A 22,912-nucleotide genomic window follows, 5' to 3' on the forward strand; every position below is an offset into this window, starting at 1 on the left:
GAGGGACCCCAGGAAAAATCAGGAGGTGCAACTCCCAGCATGCAGTTCCCAGGAGACACACCCTAGCGTTCACCCAAGAGACGTTTTGTCTGTTTTTATTGTTTCTCTCCGCAGTCCATGCCAACCGTAGGGTGGGATTTCTAGTGTTAGAGTTCTGTGAGAAACAGGTTGGCTACACCGCCTGCCACACGTTATTGTGTTGTAAAACAGTGGGTCAATGGCGTTGCCCTTTTAATTGCGGGCGCTAGGGCCAGAATTGCCCCTTTAAGGCCAGTGGCATCATGTTTCCGGGGGCGTGGTCCGTCTTTAGCTAGACCCAGCCCGGCGCTGGGCTGATTCATTCGGGGGCTGGAGCTAGGAACGTCGACGTCGGCTTCGGCGCTGAGCTCAGCCTCACTCCCAATTGGCTGGGCCTCCGGGCCGCCCTCCCCCGCGCGCCACCCCTGGGTTCCCTTCCCTGTCCACAGTAGAACCACTGCCCTCTCCCTTCTTGACCCCCGGCTCTTCCTCCACTTCTTCCCTCCCTACCGCCGCCGCTGTCGCTTCTGGCGCCGCTGCTCCCGGAGGAGCTCCCGGCTAGGTGATGGGGTCCCGGGCCTCCACGTTACTGCGGGACGAAGAGCTCGAGGAGATCAAGAAGGAAACTGGCTGTGAGTTCGGGTAGGGGGTGGGAACGCGGCCGAGCGCCTCCGGCTGGCCTCAGGACCAAGGGCGACTGTCACTGAGGTCTGGAGATGAGGTGCTGGGAGATTGGGAGGGTCCTGGGCAGCCTTCAGCTCTGGAGCTTCGGGGATGATGGAGGACCTGTTCTTAAGCTACAGCTACCTGAAGCAGGGCAGTGCCTCTTGTGGGGCTGTCCTTCCCACCAAACGCGGGAGTCACGATCACCCGTAGATCACTGATCCCGCTCTTTTCTCTTCCCCCTGCTCTTGAAAGCCCCCGAACTCTTTTCCTTAATCTTTCCTTGCACCAATCTCAAATTCAGGAACTGTGGATGGATTCTGTAGAAAACATTCTGTCCGTTCCTGTGACGTTTCTGGGCAAGGACTTAAAACCACTGACAACTGTGGGAAATCAAACAAATTATTGCCACAACCGGAAAAATAAATCCAGAAAGTGAGATCGTACAGTAAGGCTTTGGAAGACGGGACGGGACACCTTAAAGAATCAGGGGTCTGAGTATGAGACTTCTTTCATTCTGAGCTTGTGGAGAGAGAGCACGGATACTGTGACTACCAGTTTTTTATTTACAATGAGGATGTTTGCTGTCCTAATTTCAGATCTGTTGATTTCTACTATGCTGGTGTACTTCATTTAGTCGCCGTGGAAATTGGATGTGCTCCAGAAACCTCAGTGTGAATTTGTACTAGGAACTGATTTTTTATAGTCCAGTCTCTTCCTCATTAACTTGAAAGGGGCAACAGAGTTTGGGGAATTCAGAAGCCCGGTAAAACACCATCATACGTTTGTGTAGCCCTTGATAATGCATACATTATTTTCTCTTCTCAGTAATTCATTATAACTCTTGTATTTTACATTAGTTATGTAAACATCCGGGCTCTGAGTCTTCATGATACCTGTCTTTGATAATGAGATGGCCAGTAAATAACTCAGTGGTCCATTCGCAGATAATATTGAGTGCTGGGGGAACCTCAGAATTATTCAGGCATTGGTGGCCTGAGATAAATTAAATGATGTCCCATGCTTTCTGACAAGTTCAACTTTCTAGAATCTTCAAGTTGGAAGGGGTATTATCTAGCCTCATCCCTTGTCAGATTGGTTTACTGCTTTCAGCATCTCCTAACTGTCATTAAGCCTCTCCATAAAGACTTTAAGGACCTCACTGCTTACCAATGTAGTCCTTTTGATGATTTTGAATGAATGACAGAAAGTAGTTAGCTGTTTATAATGTGCAGTACTTATTTGGTCACTTGACCTTATGGTCATTTTATGACTTACCCTGACTCCAAGAGTAGAAACGTAGGCAGTTTGGATTCAGCAAGCATTTTATTACACTTTGTGGTTATGACCTCTGGCCGCACTTGTGAGAACATAAGTACTACTGTAGGTCTAAGGTGACACCAGAGTTAAAGCATTCATGCTTAAAATAAAAAGTCACATAATGAGGGAGTGTAAACCAGAGTGAGGGTGGGAAAAAGCTATTTTTGCCTCAAGACGAACGGAGCAATAATCTCATTCTGGTTTTATTACATTTGACCAAATGAAAGTGGCCTCGGTTGCCTTAGGACTCTGCATTATATTTTACTGTGTGACCTTGTGAGAACTGAGTACTCCTGCAGAGCTATTTTCCTAGTTGCCAAAAAGTGAATCAAGCCTGAGGGAAAGTCTCAGCCACAACCAGTACAAATGTATGTATTGAGCCAGAAAGCCTAATGAAACAAGTACTTATTGAATTTTTGCAATGTCTATATTCAGTATGATACTGGGTACTCAAAGCAGGTGGTAACAAAAGATGCTCACAAACCTGTCATGGAGATAAGCCCACAGGATTTAGGATTAGCATCAGTACATACAGTACCTGAAATTGTATGGCACCTCTTTCAGAACTCAGGGAAGAGTCCTTGTGAGCTGGCCTTGAGGAGGACAGGAATTGGGCCTTGATACATGCATGAATTGATTAGATTTGGATAAATTAACCTAGGGCATTTTGGGTGGCTTCCAGGTGCTTTCTCCCCCAGCATGCTACCTGTCATTCTTCTGCTCTGGGAGTGGAGCCATCAGTTTATCCAGTTAGTGCCGATCAGCAGAGTTGACTTTTTTTTTTTTTTTTTGGTGGTACGCGGGCCTCTCACTGCTGTGGCCTCTCCCGTTGCGGAGCACAGGCTCCGGACGCACAGGCCCAGCGGCCATGGCTCACGGGCCCAGCCGCTCCGCGGCATGTGGGATCTTCCCGGACCAGGGCACGAACCCGTGTCCCCTGCATCTGCAGGCGGATTCTCAACCACTACGCCACCAGGGAAGCCCAGCAGAGTTGATTTTTAAAACATTAATCTTAGCATGATGCAAAAGGTTTAGAAGAATAAAAACAACGGATACCTGAGGGTGGGGTAGAGAGGTGGAATTAGTCCCATTTTCCTCTGCTTCTTATTCTGTTAAGAGTTTGGGGAACTATCAATCAGAAATACTTCCAGTTAAGAACGAGTATAAGACATTTCTCTACTCGCTTTGCCAGTAAGAAAATGTAGCATAATTGAGTAAAACTGACTTTATATTCAGTATGAAAGCTTTGCATTCATAAGTCTAAATTGATTAGAATTCATGTATGACTAGGTTATCCGGTATTTGAAATTTAATCTCTAAGTGTTTGGAAAAGTAATTCTAAGTAAGAATTCCTTGTAAGCCTCAACTTTGTCATCTGTAAATGGGAATAATAATAGTACCTACTTTATAGGATTCCTAGTGAGAATAAAATGAGAAAAATGTAAACTACTTAGAATAGTGTCTGGGTATGTAATGAGCACCAGGTGTTAGCTATTACCTTTTGAACCATAGATAACAATCATCTTATTGGGAAAATGCCATTAGCATATGCTAGTTATAAAAACTGTCTAGAGCTATATAACTGGAGAGGTGACAGCATTTTGCACTTTCCCTATTTTCAGGGGATATTGGATTAGTAATCATGTTTTCCCAATTCTAAGGAAATAAAACTGAAAGGAGTAGAAATCCTGTTGTTTCTAACAATTTAAAAAACACTGTCTAAAAACACTTTGTGTTGGTATAAAACATTTGCTATATTGTCTTAGTTCTATCACCTTCTTTCACTCATCAGCATTTCCATAAATTAAAATGTCAATAAAAGTTGTCATTAGGGGAAAGGTCATAAGTGTCTTGGGAGTTTCTGTATTCTTCACCTTTAGTTCACTTAACTGTGTGGCAATAACCTGGCTGTGAATTACTTAAAACTTTAAAAAAAAAAAATGGCCGCATAATCTGTGAGAAACAACTCATGCCAACTGAGTAGTAATAAATGCCGATTGATTTATTTTTAGCCTCTACCTTCTGGTGTGTGTCATGTGACACGGCAAAGCTATTGAACAGGTTTGGGAAGTAAGTTTTACAGGCCAGTGAGGTTTTGTTTGTTTGAAAAGGTGTAGTGATGATAGAACTAGTGTGGGTGTCTCTGTAGTTGCAACAAAGAGCACAAGACAGGCAAAGGCAATTGCTTGAGAATAATTTCCTGGGCTAGAATGTAAGTGGAAGTTCAACTTCAGGCTGCTCCTGCCTCAAAATGCAGGACCCCTTCATGGCCCTCATCTGCCTTGCCTTAGTGCCTGAAGGTTCTGTCACTACAGAAGACCCTGCTGCTATCTTCCAGCTCCTATTTTTTTATTTTTGGCTGTGTTGGTCTTCTTTGCTGTGGGCATGCTTTCTCTAGTTGCAGCAAGCGGGGGCTGCTCTTAGTTGCGGTGCATGGGCTTCTCATTGCGGTGGCTTTTCTTGTTGTGGAGCACGGGCTCTAGGCGCTTGGGCTTCAGTAGTTGTGGCAAATAGGCTCAGTAGATGTGGCTCGTGGGCTCTAGAGTGCAGGCTCAGTAGTTTTGGTGCACGGGCTTAGTTGCTCCGCAGCATGTGGGATCTTCCCGGACCAGGGCTTGATCCTGTGTCCCCTGCATTGGCAGGCCAGTTCTTAGCCACTGCGCCAGCGGGGAAGCCCTATATATATTTTTTCGATGAATCATTTTAAAGTTGAAGATATTAGAACTCTTCACCCCTTAAGCCTTCTGCATGTATGTCCTGAGAATAGGGATTTTTTTTCCTACATAACTAGAATACTATTATCACACCTAAGAAAGTTGACAATAATTCTATAAATATTATCTATCATTCAGTCCATATTCAAACTTCCCCAGTTATAAGAAAGTTTTTGTTTTTAATCTCAATTTTAAGTCTCTTAATCTATAGGTTTCCTGAGAGAGTAGGCCAGCTCTTGAAGTCCTCTTGCCAGGGGAAATGCGAAATATTGGGGTGTGAAGTGTTCAGGAGGAATGGTTAGGGGTGCAGGCTTCAACCTCTCAATCTTTTGAGAGTTACCTTCGGTTGCACGTATATGCTTTACCTAGGTTATTAATCTGTTCTTCTGCGTTAAGATTTAGGATAAAGGCAAGGGCAAAATGACTTTTTTTCTTATTCCCTTTTCATTTTTACTCTTCACTTGGCTTTTCCTCCTTAGTACTTGGCATTTCTCTGAAATGCCTTCTTTCTTCAAGCACAGTGATGATAGTCAGGAAGGCTTCTTGTCAGGAAGGTTAGCAGTGTCTTTTAAGTAACCGTTCAACAATAGAAACTAATTATTTGCCCATCAGTGGAGAAAACTATAGCTTCATTCAAGATGAATGAATGTGAATGCCCACATTCACAGCCTTTTCTGAAAGTAATTGTCAACTCCTAAGACTTCCTTTGGGTTACCAAGAAGGATGCAGGTTTGGGGCACTTGTCTTGCTAACCTAGCGCCTTCTGGTGAGAATAGTTTACTGGAAACTTGCCCTGCCTTCATTTGTGGCAGTTCCAATACCTTTTTGCTCCTTGAAGTTACTCTGAGGTATACCCCTTGAAGTTTGCTTTATATTCTTGGTCATAGTGAGTTTAGCACCTGAATTAAAGCCTGCTTACTTGCTGCTGCTTCTCCTTCTCTTTCTCCTCCTTCTTCGTCTGTTCTAACAGAGTTCTTTGTAACAATATCATTATAACATTAGTTGTGAAATTTAGGTCGTAGGTTGAGATGTAACCATATTGAGTTGTGTTAAAAGTTGGCATTTGGTTGTACTTTTCTCCACTGATTTCCACATAGCCCAGTTTGTCCTGGAAGATAGCAGTTTTATGGTTGTTTGGATACTTATTTACACATTTATTTTTAACATACTGGTAAATTATGAACTCAGGCAGCCATAAACTGATCTCTTTTTCTGAAATATGGGATGTAATGTCATATCATTACTCACTAAGGGAATTTTTTAAATCGTACTATAAGGTTTCAGTGTCCCTTTCTTTTGGATGGTGTTCTAGATTAGAAAGATGTCTGATGGCTCACTTGTTAGTTGAAGAAGTTGGACAAGGTGACAACATTTCTTCCAACTTAAAAATTTTATAACTTGCTGTACATACTTATATATACATGCGTACGGAATTTCTAGAAGGATTCACAGTAAACTGGTAATAGTATTTGACTCTGACAACGGAGACTGAGGAATGCGGTCATTAGGGTGACTTTTCATTATGATCACTTTTGTACCATTTTTACCATGTGGATAGATTGTTTTCTCAAAAAAAAAAAAAAAAACTAGTATAAAAACTGCAATTTGAATGTGTTCCTTGTTGAAGAAAAGTAACCTGAAATATATAATACTCAGTGGACTAAATATTATGCAGTTATTAAAAAGGACTCCAATATAGAAAAATTATGACTTAATAAATGAAAAATAAGCTATTATGTTTATGTAAAGTACATAGTGACGTATTAGATGATATATGAAGAAATGAAAGCAGTGATGTTGAGATTGTGATGAATTTTGTTTTTTCAAAAAATCTTTTGGGAAAGTTAGTCATCCTTTAACTGACTTATTTTGTGAAAACTAAAGGGAACTTTAGTTCTAGAGCAGCCTTTGAGGCCTGAGGCCAAAGCCTAGTCAGGTTCCTGAAGAAAACGGCTGTGACTGGCAGAATCAGGAGAAAGCTGGAGATTAATTAGTACAGCAGTAAAACTGTACCTGCAGGCTCACAATGTAAGGGTAATGATGATAATAGCTAACCTGGAGTGCTTACCAAGTGCCAGACCTTTGCCAAGCGCTGTCCTCTCCTGGATTCTGTTAGTTCACTCCACAACCCCACTCACTCACCCCTCACTGGTAAGCTGTGGTGCCGTGATTGGAATCAGAACCTGTCAGCCTGACTCTCACAAGAGTGTACACCAAGCTACTGACACCTGCCTGACTAGCAGAAAGGTCCACGACTGCTTCAGTGTCTGGACCCCTGCTGGCTCTGCCCTGGCTGGGAGTGGTTCTGCCTTCTCCTCTGTTCTCTGCTCTCCTTAGAGAGCCAGTCAGTACAGAATGGAGCCCAGCCTGCGCTGAAACCTGACGCTGAAGAATTCACAGCTTTGCCCAGTGTGTCCTCTCCTCCTAGCTCTGGGCCACTCACTTCCTGTTTCTCCTGCCCGTGCCCCTGTTTATTTTTTCCCATTGTTCCTAAAACTGCAGGTGGATTTTTGTTTCTTGAGCTGAGGGAGGAAGACAACTATCAGGACTCCCTCAGCCACCCCTTTACCCATAAACGTACAGCCTAGGACAAAGTCCACACTTGCCACACCCTTTTTGGCTGTTGTCTTTTCTCCTTTGATAACTTCTTTATTTCCTCCTACCTCCAATCTGCCACGAGACTAAACTATTTCCCAGAAATTCCTTTTTGCATTTCCAAAGTTTCATTGTCTACCTGTAGTTATTACCTCATAACTGTCAGCTTGTGCCTGAGTTAGTCCAAAATGAGGAGCAAAACAGCTTCCTTGTAGATGTCATCAGATGATAACATGACCATTTTACAAATTACCTACTTTCCTTTCTTGGAGCCCATTCCTTTACTGGGAACTCAGTGGAGGTCACGCCATCACAGAGAAGAGGCTGACCCAAGGCTGTGGTGATCTTTTACCCGAAGATCAGTCCTGAAGGAAAAGAAAAAGCCACTGATGCTTGGGGTAGGAGTAAATCAGATTTTTAAAATACAATCTGTTTCACAAGCCCCGATCTTTAATTCAACACAAGTTACCTACCCAGCTGTGCCGGCCTGAAACATCAAACTGATTAATAGAGATGTGTTTTTAATCAAAGCGGGCATTTTCATAGCCTCTAAGTCAGGGTACTGAAAGGTGAAAGTTTCACAGTTTCCTTTTAAACTAAATTTGGCCTTGTTTTGTTAAATCTTAACTACCTGACATTTAACAGAGTCTTAATTAAGCCTAGACTTCATTCCTGAGAGTCACTTTTGTTTACTCTTGATTTAGTTTATTTTCTAACTCCTTTCATTCTTTCTGCTTTGACACTCTAGAGGTGAGTTGGAGTTGAGATTTCGGCCCACTTTACTTACTGACTTTGAAGCATTTAATGTTGGCCCAGGGCCAGAAGAGCAGCTGGCTTCTGAAGGGCCCACATTCAGGTTCAATTCGAGTGGAGGGCAACTTCTCCAACTGGGACTAATTTTGTGTTCTTTAGTTTCCCACAGTCAGATCACCCGCCTCTACAGCCGGTTCACCAGCCTGGACAAAGGAGAGAATGGGACTCTCAGGTAGGCAGTTCCTTTCTTTATTTTCTGACAACATCTGAATAGCTGCCTTTATGCAGAGAGCAGACACAATAGGCATCTGGCATGCAGAGAACAGGGACCATTTCTTCACTCATCTTTGAGTATCATTGATCCACAATGGACTTACATACTAAGCAGAACAATGAGTTTACATTTATCACTAGGTGCTTGCTGCTTTACTCCAGCTCCCCTTAGTTTGGGTGGCCATTGCTCTGGTCCTATGAATGTACCTTTGGGAATTTCTGCTCTCTCTGCTTGAGTTTTCCCACAGCTCTTTTCCAAACATGTTAGCTTTCAGGAAGCTGACCCATACCAATCCGAGATGGTGTAGGTTGTTCTGTCCTTTCCCCTCTTATTTCCCATCCCAACCCATATTCCTAGGGTACATCAGTTTATATGTAGTAGTGTTAGATAAGATGTTCAGTATTTTCGTCTAGAGCAGTGGTTCTCAACTGAGGGCTATTTTCCCTTGGGTGGCCAAATATCTGGAGACATTTTTGATTGTCACAGCTGGGGAATGCTACTGATGTCCAGTGGGTAGAGGCCAGGAATGTTGCTGAACATCCTAAAATGCACAGGACAATCCCCCCTAAATGTCAGTAGTGCCACAGTTGAGAAACTGGTCTTGAGTAAGTATATGATTTCAGAGTAATGTAATGCTGTATCATTTCATATTTGTAATTGTCTTATAGTCAAATGAAATATCTCCTTACCACCACCTCCCAACCTAACTCAGTAGCAGCATTTTGTTACTATTGTTCCTCAGCTTTGATTGACTGATATAGAATGAAGCTGTTTGCCTTTCTGGTGGCTGTCAAGAAACAATGGAGGACTTCTTTAGAAGCCTTGTAGCATAGGTGTGGGGTGTAGCATAACAGGGGGAGGAATATAGTTGCTAAGCCTTTGTGCATAATCCTCAGGCAGAAGAGCTAGAAAATGCTGATAAATCCATAGGGCCATGTTTGTTTAGGGCAAAATCTGGCCTCACTGAAAGCTGGAATTGACCAAAACCATGCTGCCCAGTCATTAAAGTCAATGAGTATGGAATACCTATCATGTGCAAAGACCACACTAAGTACTTTTTCTTTTTCTTTTTTTTTTACCACACTGCTCAGCATGCAGGATCTTAGTTCCCCGGCCAGTGATCGAACCTGAGCTCCCTGCAGTGGAAGCACAGAGTCTTAACCACTGGACCGCCAGAGAAGTCCCCTCTTTGTCTTTTTTTAATTGAGGCAAAATACACATAACATAATATTTACCATTTCAAAGTGTACATTTTAGTGGCATTAAGTACATTCACAACACTGTATAATATGTTTATATATTACCACAGTCTAGTTGCAGAACAGTTTCATCAGCTCAGATGGAAACCTCATACCCCTTGAGCAGTCACTTCCCATTCCTCTCTCTGTGCGCATTTCATATAAATGGACTCATGCAGTATGTGGCCTTTTGTGACTGACTCTTTCATTTAACATGATGTTTTCTTTTTTTAAAAAAATTTATTTATTTTATTTATTTTCCTTTTGGCTGCCTTGGGTCTTCATTGCTGTGGGCAAGCTTTCTCTAGTTGCAGTGAGTGGGGGCTACTCTTTGTTGCAGTGTGTGGGCTTCTCATTGCAGTGGCTTCTTTTGTTGCGGAGCACAGGCTCTAGGTACGCGGCTTCAGTAGTTGTGGTTTGCGAGCTCTAGAGCACAGGCTCAGTAGTTGTGGCACACGGGCTTGGTTGCTCCACAGCTTGTGGGATCTTCCCGGACCAGGGCTTGAACCCGTGTCCCCTGCATTGGCAGGCGGATTCTTAACCACTGTGCCACCAGGGAAGTCCACTAACATGTTCAAGATTCTTCCATGTTATAGTGTGTATCAGTACTTTTTTCCTTTTTATGGCTGGATAATATTCCATTGTATGCATAGACCACATTTTGTTCATCTGTTCATCAGATGGTGGAGATTTGAGTTGTTAACACCTTTTGGTTACTATGAACATTTTTGTGTGGACTTATGTTTTAATTCTCTTGGACATATACCTAGGAGTAGAATTGTGGGTCACATGATAATTTTGTGCTTAATTTATTGAAGACCCACCAAACTCTTTTGCACAGCTCTGTACTGTTTTACATTCCCACCAGCAATGTAATGAGGGTTCAAATTTCTCCACATCCTCATCAGCACTTATTATCTCTCTTTTGATTTTAGCTATTCTAGTGGATGTGAGTGGTAGATCACTGTGGGTTTTTGTTTTTTTTTTTTTTTTTTTCGGTACGCGGGCCTCTCACTGTTGTGGCCTCTCCTGATGCGGAGCACAGGCTCCAGACGTGCAGGCTCGGTGGCCATGGCTCATGGGCCCAGCTGCTCCGCGGCATGTGGGATCTTCCCGGACCAGGGCACGAACCTGTGTCCTCTGCATCGGCAGGCGGACTCTCAACCGCTGCGCCACCAGGGAAGCCCGATCACTGTGGTTTTGATTTGCAGTTCCTTAGTAGCTAATGATGTTGAGCGTCTTTTCTATGTGCTGGTTGACCATTTGTATGTCTTCTTTGGAGAAATGCCTATTCAAGTCCTTTGCCTATCTTTTAACTGGATGTTTGTCATTTTGAGTTTTTTGTATGTATACGTATACACACACTATATATATATGTATTTTTTGGTATATTTATACAAAATGAAAAAAAAAGAAGGGACTTCCCTGGTGGTCCAGTGGTTAAGACTATGCACTTAACCCACTGGAGGTGGCATGGGTTCAATCCCTGGTCAGGGAACTAAGATCCTGCATGCCGCGCTGTGCAGCCAAAACAAAAAACAAAACAAAATGTGTGTGTGTGTAACGATAGATAGAAATGTAAGAGTCAAACTTTATTTTTTGGCCTGTGGATATCTAGCTGTTCCAGCACCATTTGTTGAGGAGACTATATAAATTTGTATTAGAAAAATTAATCAGACTAGAAATTTCTATTTTTCCTTCAGCCCAAATACTTGAATAATTTACTTGAGTTTGGGATTACGTCTTCCTCATAAATTCAGATTTAACCACTAAGTGAAGATATAGAATTCATATTAGTTTTGAGTTCTTTTCTTCTTTCTAGAAGGTGGGTGATTTGTAAATATGTGCTTTAATCACTTTCATTGTTTGCTGGAAAACAATGGAAAATCTTTTGTAAAAGGAGCTGTTTGTCCTCAGAAAAGGTGTAAACTTTCCATGTGTCACTTAGCGTTACCTGCTCCTTAAAATCTAGGCAAGATGTGCTCTGCCCCTAAAACATAATTTCACACTCTATGGAAAGCTAGTGAACTAACTCACTCATTTGATAGGTATTTATTGAATACCTATGATGCACTAGGCACTGCTTTCTGTTCTGGTTTCTACAAATTCTTGGTAGGGGGAGAGGAGGTAGGAAGTGATAGGGTAATTTTTGATTTCATGGTTACCTGAGTCTAGCTGATTCTTTTGTATTCAGCTTTACAAAGCACTTGGTCTGAATTCTGTTCTTTGATCTCCATCATGGTGTGGATTAAAATACAGGAAAATCCCCAAGCTACCTTGAGTGCAAGAAGAAATTACCCCATTGTACTACATAGTAAACAATTAGCATGTTACAGTTGACCCTTGAACAATGCAAGGGTTAGAGGTGGTGGCCCTCTGCACAGTCAAATCCGAGAATAATTTATAGTCTGCCCTCGGGGTACGTGGTTCCGCATCTGCAGATTCAACCAATGATGGATCTTGTAGTACTGAAGTATTAACTATTGAAAAAAATCCATGCGTGGATGGACCCACACAGTTCAAACCCATGTTGTTCAAGGGTCAACTGTGTATATATATCAATAAATCATTTTGGTGGACCCTCCCAATATCACGGATTTCACAGTGGCTGTGATTCTGACAATGGCCATCTCAGCCTCTGGCCATCTATAGATTGTCGTCCCCTCTCCCCCAGCCCCATCTTTTCTACTCCCTCCAGCCGTAGAGATAACCTGGTAACTCAGAATTCTTTTATAGTAATAGAGTGATTTAGCTCTCTCCAGCCTTTACTGCCAAACTCAGCTCAAGGCCTGTCCTGACCTTTCTAGAACCCATTAGGGTGCTCAGCTGAATATAAGTTACCTCCAGTCTTTTGTTACCTTTAACAGACCCCACTTTCCTAAGAAAGTTAGTAGGAGAAATATTTTTCCTTCCACATTTTCTTCACTTTCCTCTCCCAAGATGCTCTATGTCTGCGGCCTGAAGCCAAATTCTGCAGATTGAGAGACTATAGTGTACTATCCAAGGCATTCTGTACTCCTTTTTTTAAAAAATTAATTAATTTTATTTATTTATTTATTTTGCCTGTGTTGGGTCTTCATTGCTGTGCACAGGCTTTTCTCTAGTTGCAGCCAGTGGGGGCTACTCTTCATTGTGGTGCGCAGGCTTCTCATTATGGTGGTTCTTTTGTTGCCGAGCACGGGCTCTAGGTGTGCGGGCTTCAGTAGTTGTGGTGCATGGGCTCTAGAGCGCAGGCTCAGTAGTTGTGGCGCACGGGCTTTGTTGCTCCGCGGCATGTGGGATCTTCCTCGACCAGGGCTCGAACCCGTGTCCCCTGAATTGGCAGGCAGATTCTTAACCACTGCACCACCAGGGAAACCCCTGTACTCCTTTTTTTTGAAGTGTCAGTCTCAGTGGGAACATGAAGCAGAAACTATAGAAGGCTTTGGCTAGAAGTGGAGCTTCTGCAAAATGATTTCAGAGATTCACCCCCAAAGTATGTTTTATAGAACACTAGTTCCTTGGCCTACCAATAGGTGTTGAGTTAAAATGATTGGTAATCTTTAGATCGGTATTTCACAGAATATAAATATATACTATAACCTCACAAATCTTACTTCCTTTAGGTGCCATTTATTTTGGGTGAAATATTTCTACCACTGCCATTGAAATTGGTCTTTGAAAAGCCAACTGGGTCCTATAAGGTGCCCTGAAATGGTCCTTTATAGGTCAGATCAGGGTGAGAGCCTGGTCATTATCTGAATGCAAAGAAGGTTGCTTTTGTTTAAATATCCTTGGTGCTGATCTAATCTACTGTGTTAGATGTCAGGATAATGACTACCCTTTGGGGAGGGGAGCAGATAGAGACAAAGGGAACACGAAGGAGGTATCTGGGTACTGAAAGCAATCAATTTTTTGATTTGGGTGCTGGTTATAATCTTCACTTGGTGAAAATTCATCATACTGAATGCTTGTGATTTCTGCTCTTCCCTGTATGTATGCTATACTTTATTAAAAGTTTACTTTAAAAATACCCTGTGCATTGAACAATTTTTTGAGCAATTTTAATATTGGATTTTTGTCAGATACTTTTTCTCAAATAATACCATGATGAAAAATATTCCTGGATGGTAAATCCATGCAGGTTAAATTGACTACAGGGGACAGTACAGACCAGTTAAACTCAGCAAGAAAGCTATTACTGAAATTACTAGTTGGCTGTGTTGTTATATATCACTTTAAAAAAGATTACCTCTAGGGAATTCCCTGGTGGTCCAGTGGTTAGGACTCAGCGCTTTCACTGCCAGGGGGCGAGGGTTCAATCCCTGGTTGGGGAACTTAAGATCCCACGTGCTATGCAGCACGGCCAAAAAAAAAAGTTAAAAATATGTTCTTTAGCTGCAAAGTTTTCTTCTGCTATTTCTTTACTTCCTCCCCCTCTTATTTCTTTATTGATTTTCATGGCATTTCTGTTGGTTGGCTATTGGACCACCATGACTCAATTTTCTCTCATATTTTCTGATGTTTTCCATTGCTTTCTGAAAGATATCCTTGAATTTATTTTGTAGACCTTTTGATGAACTTGTCCATAATCATATTTTTAACTTCCAAGAAACTATCTCGTTCTCTGACCTCTGCTCTAACATAGTAGCTTATTTTTGTTTTACAGACGCAAGAACTTATCAAATATCTATTGCGTTACTTACTAGAATCTTTCAGAACTCCTTTTTGTTCCCTGAATTATGATTATCTCTATTCATCTTGATCCTACTTTTTTATGTTATTGATTTTCCCAAAATGCCAGTAAGTGTTGGTTGTCCGTTCATATTTATGAAAAAGTGTGGATGGATTATTGTAGAAAACTGGCATGGGCTTGTTTGTGTTTGCTTTCTCCACAGGTCTTTGCCTGGATGGAAGGACTGACTTCAAGCCCTCTATAATCTGAGCAGGGCCAGTAAGTTGCTAGACCTCACTTTAGGGCATACAGTCAGGGAGCAAGGGGACAAATTTGCAACTCTCTTCCCCAAATAAAAGGACTGTGTTCCTGGGGAGCCAGCCTCCCACACTTGGCCAAAACCCTGCCCAGGTGGATCTTTCAGTTTCTTTCCATAACAGTTCTCCATTTTTATCCTGGGGACAAATGGCTTTATATTCTTGGGATGGGTCCTGGCAACAGTGGACAGCTGACCCATTCTTTAAGAGTTCCTTTAATTAGTTTTTCTAACTGCTACTTCCCTCACCTGGCAAACCTGAAAAAAATTGTATTACCAAGACAAAAAAATCATTTTTATCAATTTAATTTAAAATATTAAATGTTATAGATAACGGAAATTATTATCATTTCAATGTTAATAAATATAAATAACTACATAATAAATACAAATAGTAAATGATTTATCTCTGTTATACTAAAATGTGGAAAACTTCTTTTTTAAAAATTAATTAGGGCTTCCCTGGTGGCGCAGTGGTTGAGAATCCGCCTGCCGATGCAGGGGACACGGGTTCGTGCCCTGGTCCGGGAAGATCCCACATGCCGCGGAGCGACTGGGCCTGTGAGCCATGGCCGCTAGGCCAGCGCGTCCGGAGCCTGTGCTCCGCAACGGGAGAGGCCACAGCAGTGAGAGGCCCGCATACCAAAAAAAAAAAAAAAAAAAAAAAAAAAATTAATTAATTATTTTATTTATTTGGTTGTGACAGGTCCCAGTTGTGGCTCCAGGCCTCCTTAGTTGCAGCAGGCAGCCTCCTTAGTTGTAGCATGCAAACTCTTAGTTGCGGCATGCGTGTAGGATCTAGTTCCCTGATCAGGGATCGAACCCGGGCCCCCTGCATTGGGAGCGTGGAGTCTTATCCACTGCGCCACTGGGAAAGTCCCCAGAAAACTGTTTTCTTTTTCTTTTTCTTTTTTTTTTAATTTTTAAAAGGTTTTTGCTTTTGACTATTCTGTTGAATTGCGCTTTTTTTTTTTAACATCTTTATTGGAGTATAATTGCTTTACAATGGTGTGTTTGTTTCTGCTTTACAACAAAGTGAATCAGTTATACATATACATATGTTCCCATATCTCTTCCCTTTTGCATCTCCCTCCTCCCACCCTCCCTATCCCACCCCTCTAGGTGATCTAGCTGATCTCCCTGCACCAGCTGATCTCCCTGTGCCATGCGGCTGCTTCCCACTAGCTATCCACCCTACATTTGGTAGTGTATATGTGTCCATGCCACGCTCTCACTTCAGCTTACCCTTCCCCCTCCCCATATCCTCAAGTCCAGGCTCTAGTAGGTCTGTGTTTTATTCTCGTCCTACCCCTAGTCTCTTCATGACATTTTTTTTCTTAGATTCCATATATATGTGTTAGCATACAGTATTTGTTTTTCTCCTTCTGAATTACTTCACTCTGTATGACAGACTCCAGGTCTACCACCTCACTACAAATAACTCAGTTTCATTTCTTTTTATGGCTGAGTAATATTCTATTGTATATATGTGCCACATCTTCTTTATCCATTCATCTGTTGATGGACACTTAGGTTGCTTCCTTGTCCTGGCTGTTGTAAATAGAGCTGCAATGAACATTTTGGTACATGACTCATTTTGAATTATGGTTTTCTCAGGGTATATGCCCAGTAGTGGGATTGCTGGGTCTTAATTGAACGTGTGTTCCCACAGGTATGTCCAACTAGCAGACTTTAATGTCCTCATTATGTATAAGTTATCTAAGCATCTACCCTGGGTCCTTAAAATATAAGAAGTTAACTGTGAGGTTACATCTCTGTATAAGAGAAAGAACTTGGCATCTACCTTGGGTCCTTAAAATATAAGAAGTTAACTGTGAGGCTACATCTCTGTATAAGAGAAAGAACTTGCACAGTAAAGATCAGTGTAGAGGGGGGATGGCATTTATGGTTACTGAGGACTCAAAAATGGTTTCCCAGAGCATCCCTGTGCTTGTACATATCTGGAAAACAATTCTTCATTGTGAATTTTTTGGCCATAAAAAATGCCATTGGGCTTCCCTGGTGGCACAGTGGTTGAGAATCCGCCTGCCGATGCAGGAGACACGGGTTCGTGCCCTGGTCCGGGAAGATCCCACATGCCGCGGAGCAACTAAGCCCGTGAGCCATGGCCGCTGAGCCTGTGCGTCCGGAGCCTGTGCTCCGCAATGGGAGAGGCCACAACAGTGAGAGGCCCGCATACCGCAAAAAAAAAAAAAAAAAAAAAAAAATGCCATTATACATGGTTCTGCTCTTGGATTTGCCTACTACCAGTAATAATGTCTTAATCCTCAAGGAAGATTTTCCTAGATGTACTATGAGATAGAATATAATATTGATATGTTTTTTAATGAGCACACAAAAATTTGCATTTTGAATGAATTATAACACTTGTGGTATGTGAGCTGCTTGGAGCATTTCTCCATTAGATTTGTGTTGGCAGACAAATTTGAGAAGCTGAGTTTTAGAGATACTGTCCAGATGATCTCCATTCCACTATAGAACAACCAACAATAATAAACTGTATATTGTTTGACAGTTTATAAACTATTTTTTATACTCTTTTTTTTTTTTTTTTTCCGGTACGCGGGCCTCTCACTGTTGTGGCCTCTCCCGTTGCGGAGCACAGGCTCCGGACGCACAGGCTCAGCGGCCATGGCTCATGGGCCCAGCCGCTCTGCGGCATGTGGGATCTTCCCGGACCGGGGCACGAACCTGTGTGCCCCGCATCAGCAGGCGGACTCTCAACCACTGCGCCACCAGGGAAGCCCCAGCTTTCATTTTTATATTTATATTTTCAACTGTATTCCCCTTGATCTTATAGACCCCCATTTTATATACAATCTAAATTCTAAGAGTAAAGTTTAAAAGTGTCATAAGACAAGGTTTAGGTCCTTATTGACATTGGAAGTCCACGACTAGATTCTTCATTGAGACCAAAGGGATTAGGCTAGGTTGTGGACTCAGCACCTGATACTAGGCCTGGTATTTAAACTGTATCTTTTTGCAGCTAAAATTACTTAAGCTCGTTAGACATTAAACTGAGGTATGTGGCCTTGCAATTCAAATCAGCCTTAATCTTCATTTAAAAGGGAGTAATTATTGTTTCTTAACCTCTGTCAAACAAGAGGAACTACATTATGTTGATAATGTAGACTTTGTATTATAGAACACATTATATAGTAAGTGCTTAGTACACGTTTGTTGAATTAAATAATCAGGATGTCAGTAATTTTCTTTCTTTCATCATTTTAAGCAACCTAGTTATCTTATGAATGGCTTCTTCTTATTCATTAACTGATATAAAAATTATTACCCTAAATGATGAAAGAAGATTAGAATCTGGAGTTATTGTACCAGAACTTTGTGCTTAGTCCCCTGGGTCATTTTCTACCTGTGTCACCACCAGATGTGGTGGAGATGAGCTTGTTGAATTAATTAAGCACCCTGTAAATGTTAAACCACGAGAGGACCAGAGAGTTGAAGGCTCCTGGGTAAAATATGAACATTTCATTAGCTTCTAGTGCAAAGAGGGTGAAGGAATAAGTTTTATCTCTTCTGTTAGTAAACGTCTTGAAGGCAGGAATCACCTTTTGAGTTTGTATTCCTTTTACCCCCTTTTTATCTGGAAATAATTTCAAACTTACAGAAAAGTTGCAAGAATAATGCAAAGAACTTCATATACACAATAACCACCTTTACCACTTGTTAACATTTTGCCACATACTTCAGTGTGTATTCCCTATAACAAGGACATTCTCATATCAAAATCAAGAAATTTAGCATTTTGATACAGTACTATTATATAATATTCCATATTCTATATGGTCCATATTCCATTTTTACCTACTGGCTCAGTATTGTCCTTCATAACAGTTTTTTTTCCTAGTCTAGGATCATGTGTTGAGTTCAGTTGTATGTCTCTTAAGTCCTCTTTGATCTAGAATAACCCTCTGCCTTTCTCTGTCCTTTATGACATTGATATTTTGTACATATATTGTCTTTGTTGTATATAGCTTTATATTTTTGGCACAGAATATCAACCAAAGAATTTTTTAAAAAGCAGTTACTGAACGTTTTTTGGGAGAGCATCTTTCTTTCAAAAAGTTTATATACTATGGGAAAGAAGTGTGGTTTTTTGGGAGAAAGAACATGTGCTTTGACTTACAGACTTAGATTTAAATTGCAGTTAGTTCTGCCATTTTTTACCTCTGTAGCACTGGACGAGTTACTTTATCTCACTGACACTCAATTTCCTCTGCTCTGGGTCGTCGCTGGCAGTCCAGTGGTTAAGACACTGTGCTCCCATTGCAGGGAGCATGGGTTCGATCCCTGATCAGGGAACTAAGATCTCACATGCCACATGGCACAGCCAAAAAAAAAAAAAAAAAAAAAATCAATTTCCTCAGCTCTAAAAGGGTATAGATAAAGTGGTGACATAAAGAAATGAGATGAAGTATATAAACAGAGCTAGAATGGCACATAACTTATATACAGTGAATGGTAACTAACAATATTCACTTCAACAGACTTCAAGTTCTGAGAGGATGACTGCTCTTGCCATATTCTGTGGTTAAATACTTCTAGTCTGTAGAAGGCAATGGAGAAAAGGCCAGTCAATTAGTTGTCACATTTTTTTTTTTTTTTAAGCTGTACCGGACCTTAGTTGTGGCACATGGGATCTTTAGTTGTGGCATGTGAGATCTTTTAGTTGCAGCATACGGGATCTAGTTCCCTGACCAGGGATTGAACCCAGGCCCCCTGCATTGGGAGCGTGGAATCTTAACCACTGGATCACCAGGGAAGTCCCTGTCATGTTTTATTCTCTACTTAGATGTAAATATCACCTAAGAATTCCTTGCATTTCGTAAGTGCTGTATATCTTCTTATCAAGGGTACGGAGGCCCCTCTGAATTTTTCCTCCCATATTCAGGCTCTGCATTGTTTGATACTTTGCAGTTGCTCTTCATTCTCCAAACTTACTAAGTGCAAAATAGTAATGTTCAAGGAATCATTTACAGGGACAGCTTAGTATTTGCTTGTCAGTTGGTTTACTGACATAACCTGTGTGCTGAATTCACTAGAACGTGGCATAGTCAAACCTGGCTTCTTCCACTCCAGAGTTGGTGCAAGAGACACTTGGCAGCTATTAAAGTGCTATTCTTTGCAGTTATTTGGTATAATTTGCCACAGAAGTAAATTCCAGGAGGTAATATCCTTGCTAGGTTGTACTCTAGCATGACTGAAGGAGTTCATGCTAAGGGCCAGTGATCTCTAACCCAAGGTGATTCTCTTGGCAGTCGGGAAGACTTTCAGCGGATTCCAGAACTTGCCATCAACCCATTAGGGGACCGGATCATCAATGCCTTCTTTCCAGAGGGGTGAGTCCCTGCATTTATTGGGCTTCCTTTCTGAGGCTAATCTGGCATGTTGCTATCGCTTGGGTCATCTCAGACCATGATCCTCCTAACTAACTCTAACTCAATCATATCTAAAACTAACTCAATCATATCTAAAATATCTCTACCCTCATCCTTGTTTTAAACTTCAGATAGGTCTATTAGCCCATCTTCAAAGTTGTCTTTATTCTCTGTTTATCTTTGATGTAAAACTAAACATTTTAAAAACTTTTATTTGGAAATAATTTCAAATTTACAGAAAAGTTGCAAAATTTGCAAACAGTATGAGGAACACCTGTATGTCTTTTACCCAGAAGCATCTGTTGTATTGTTAACATTTTTCCTCATTTGTATATGCTCTCTGTCTCAGTCCTAGCTAATAAAAACATCATTCAGGCCACATACATAATTACTACACATTTTCTAGTAGTCACATTTACAAAATAAACATGTTAAATTAATTTTGGATAAACAAATTAACTTTGGCAATATATATTTTATTTAACCCGATATATCCAAAATATTATTCAATATGTTATCAGTATTTTAAAATAATTATTACATTGTATATTCTTGTTCATATTAACTCTTTGAAATATAGTGTGTAATTTATACCTACCACACCTATCAAGTGCTATAATAATATTAATATAAAATATTATGTATTCTTTTTTTCCAGCTTTATTGAGATGTGACTGACATATAACATTGTATAAGTTTAAGGTGTACAACATAGTGATTTTATATATGTATATATTGAAAAATGATAGCCACAATATTAATTAACACATTCATCACCTCACATAGTTACTTTTTTTTTTCTCTTTTATTTTTTAGTTACTTTTTTCTTGTGATGTGATTTTATTTTTTCTTACTTTTTTCTTTCTTTTTTCTTGTACTTTTTTCTCCCTCTCTTAGCAACTTTCAAAGATACAATTCAGTGTTGTTAATTATAGTCACTTTGCTGTACATTTCATCCCCAGAATGTATTCATCTTATACCTAGAGGTTTGTACCCTTTGACCACCTTCATCTATTTCCCTCATTACCTATTGTATTCTAATATATTACTGATATTCCAGTTTTATCAGTTTATCCAACAATCTTTTTAGCATGTCCCCTTCCTCCAGTATAGGACCCCAGTCTGGCTCAGTTGTCATATCTCTTTAGCCTCCTTTAAACCAGAACGTTACTTTACTTTTCTTTTATGACATCAACTATGGATATAGTTCCCCTACCACACACACACTTTCTCAAACAGATTTAGGTTTGTGTAATGTCAAACTAGGCTTTTGATATGCTTCACTAACCTAATACACTGCCTTCAAAGTGCTGAGTCAATATTTACTGATTCAATTAGGTACCTTTTCCTGAATAAAGCTTATCATATAATCTTGTTTTACGTAATCTCTTTAACAATGTCTTCCTGGTTCCCTGTGGCTCGTTTATATGACCCAGAGGACTTTAAAATGTTACATGGTTGCCAGTTCTTAATAATGAGACTGTCAGTGAGTACACCATCAGATAAAATATGTGGAGAGGAAATTTTAGGACTCTGAATTGAGAGCAAAGGAATTTGCAAGTTGAGAAGATGGTCACTCAGTAAATTTGAGTGACAGTCAAAGGGGAAGACTAGCAGCCAGTTCATGTGAAGATAGGACTCAATCAGACTGAGACCTTCCCTTTTCAGATTCATGTTGACCATGAGTAATCACTTAAACTTCCTCATTTTCTGATTTTTTTTTTCTCTCCCTGAAATGCCCTGTTTGTTTCAGGTGTGGTTTTAGTGCTGAATTCTTGCCTTTTTTCACTTCCTTTTTTTAGCCCTTGCAGAGAACTGTCCAGAGATAACTTTCACTGCTGTTTTGTATCCAGACCTTTTGCAATGAAAAGTAAACCCCATAGAGTCATTTTGCCAGCTTTTTTTTTTTAGTGTTCCCTAGTCACCATTGATTATTTGAAGAAGCAGCTTGTGGAAAGCTGTTTTATAAAGGCCAGACCACCTTTGTTGTGACTATAGTGTTGTCTGTCATCCTTTTCACTGATCTCTTTCTTGCTAAGGACACAATGTGTGCTGATGTACTTGAGGTATATACGAGGAGGCTGCGGATGGCGCTGGACTACACTGCTCGGCTCTTAGCACGCTGCACCTCTGCTTCTTGCTCTAATCAGATAGATATTTGGCTTCTGGGTTTTTTTGTTTTTCTCTGGTCGTATTTAGGTTCAATTTGTTTTTAAAGAATGAGATTTGAAACTAGGACATTGGTATTTAGTTCCCTTTTATTCAGAGACATGCCAGTGATTATGTACTCATTTATCTGTTTGTTCTGGCATGTGACTCAGATCTTATTACACATTCCTTGATTCCTCAGCTCTTACTCACATTTTTTAGAGATAACGCTCCATTAGCAATATAGCTACCTTAAAGAATGAAAGGTCATTCTTTTGAGTACAAGCAGCTCACAAGCTAGCCTTTGAACTCTACCTTTAAGGAGGCCTCTGATTTCTGTGTTTGCTGGTACTTAGGAGACCCGACATACCACATCTCTTCAATGGGGGCAAAGACCCAGATGTATTTTTAGGTAGCCACAGGAACCAGGCAACCTGTTGTTTCCATGACTGTCTTAGATAAATAACTATGTCACATGGGACATTCTTTTTTAATATTAAAAACATTCTTCATTCATTCAAGTTTTAGAGTTATTTCTTATACGGTTACTGATTAGCCTGTGGTGTGATAAAAAGATATTCTCTAATCTTAAGTACCCAAAAAGCTTTATACACAAAGAGGTCTTTCAAAACATTATGAGGAAAATATCTATCCAATTATGAGGGAATAATAAAATCATGATACAGCCACACAATTATTGTGCAGATGGTTAAAATGTTTCAAAGTGTTTATACTGATTGTAGACATGCCTAAAAGTTTAAAAAAGTAAGCTACAAAATTATGCAGTATTTCACAATTATCC

The 22,912-nt window shown here is 40.7% G+C and overlaps 1 protein-coding gene across 1 annotated transcript in view; it reads left to right on the forward strand.

Moving 5' to 3' along the window:
• Positions 1 to 83: 83 nt before the first annotated feature.
• CHP1 (calcineurin like EF-hand protein 1) overlaps positions 84 to 22,912 on the forward strand; it is a 39,912-nt gene continuing 17,083 nt past the window's right edge. Inside the window, exons 1-3 of the mRNA XM_059058091.2 lie at positions 84 to 650; positions 8,223 to 8,295; positions 19,843 to 19,923. Of these exons, the coding sequence (XP_058914074.1) occupies positions 584 to 650; positions 8,223 to 8,295; positions 19,843 to 19,923 (221 nt within the window). The 5' untranslated portion in view covers positions 84 to 583. The remainder of the gene's footprint in view (positions 651 to 8,222; positions 8,296 to 19,842; positions 19,924 to 22,912) is intronic.

The sequence above is a fragment of the Kogia breviceps genome, chromosome 3 (assembly GCF_026419965.1).
Source record: "Kogia breviceps isolate mKogBre1 chromosome 3, mKogBre1 haplotype 1, whole genome shotgun sequence".
Taxonomy (NCBI): Eukaryota; Metazoa; Chordata; class Mammalia; order Artiodactyla; family Physeteridae; genus Kogia; species Kogia breviceps.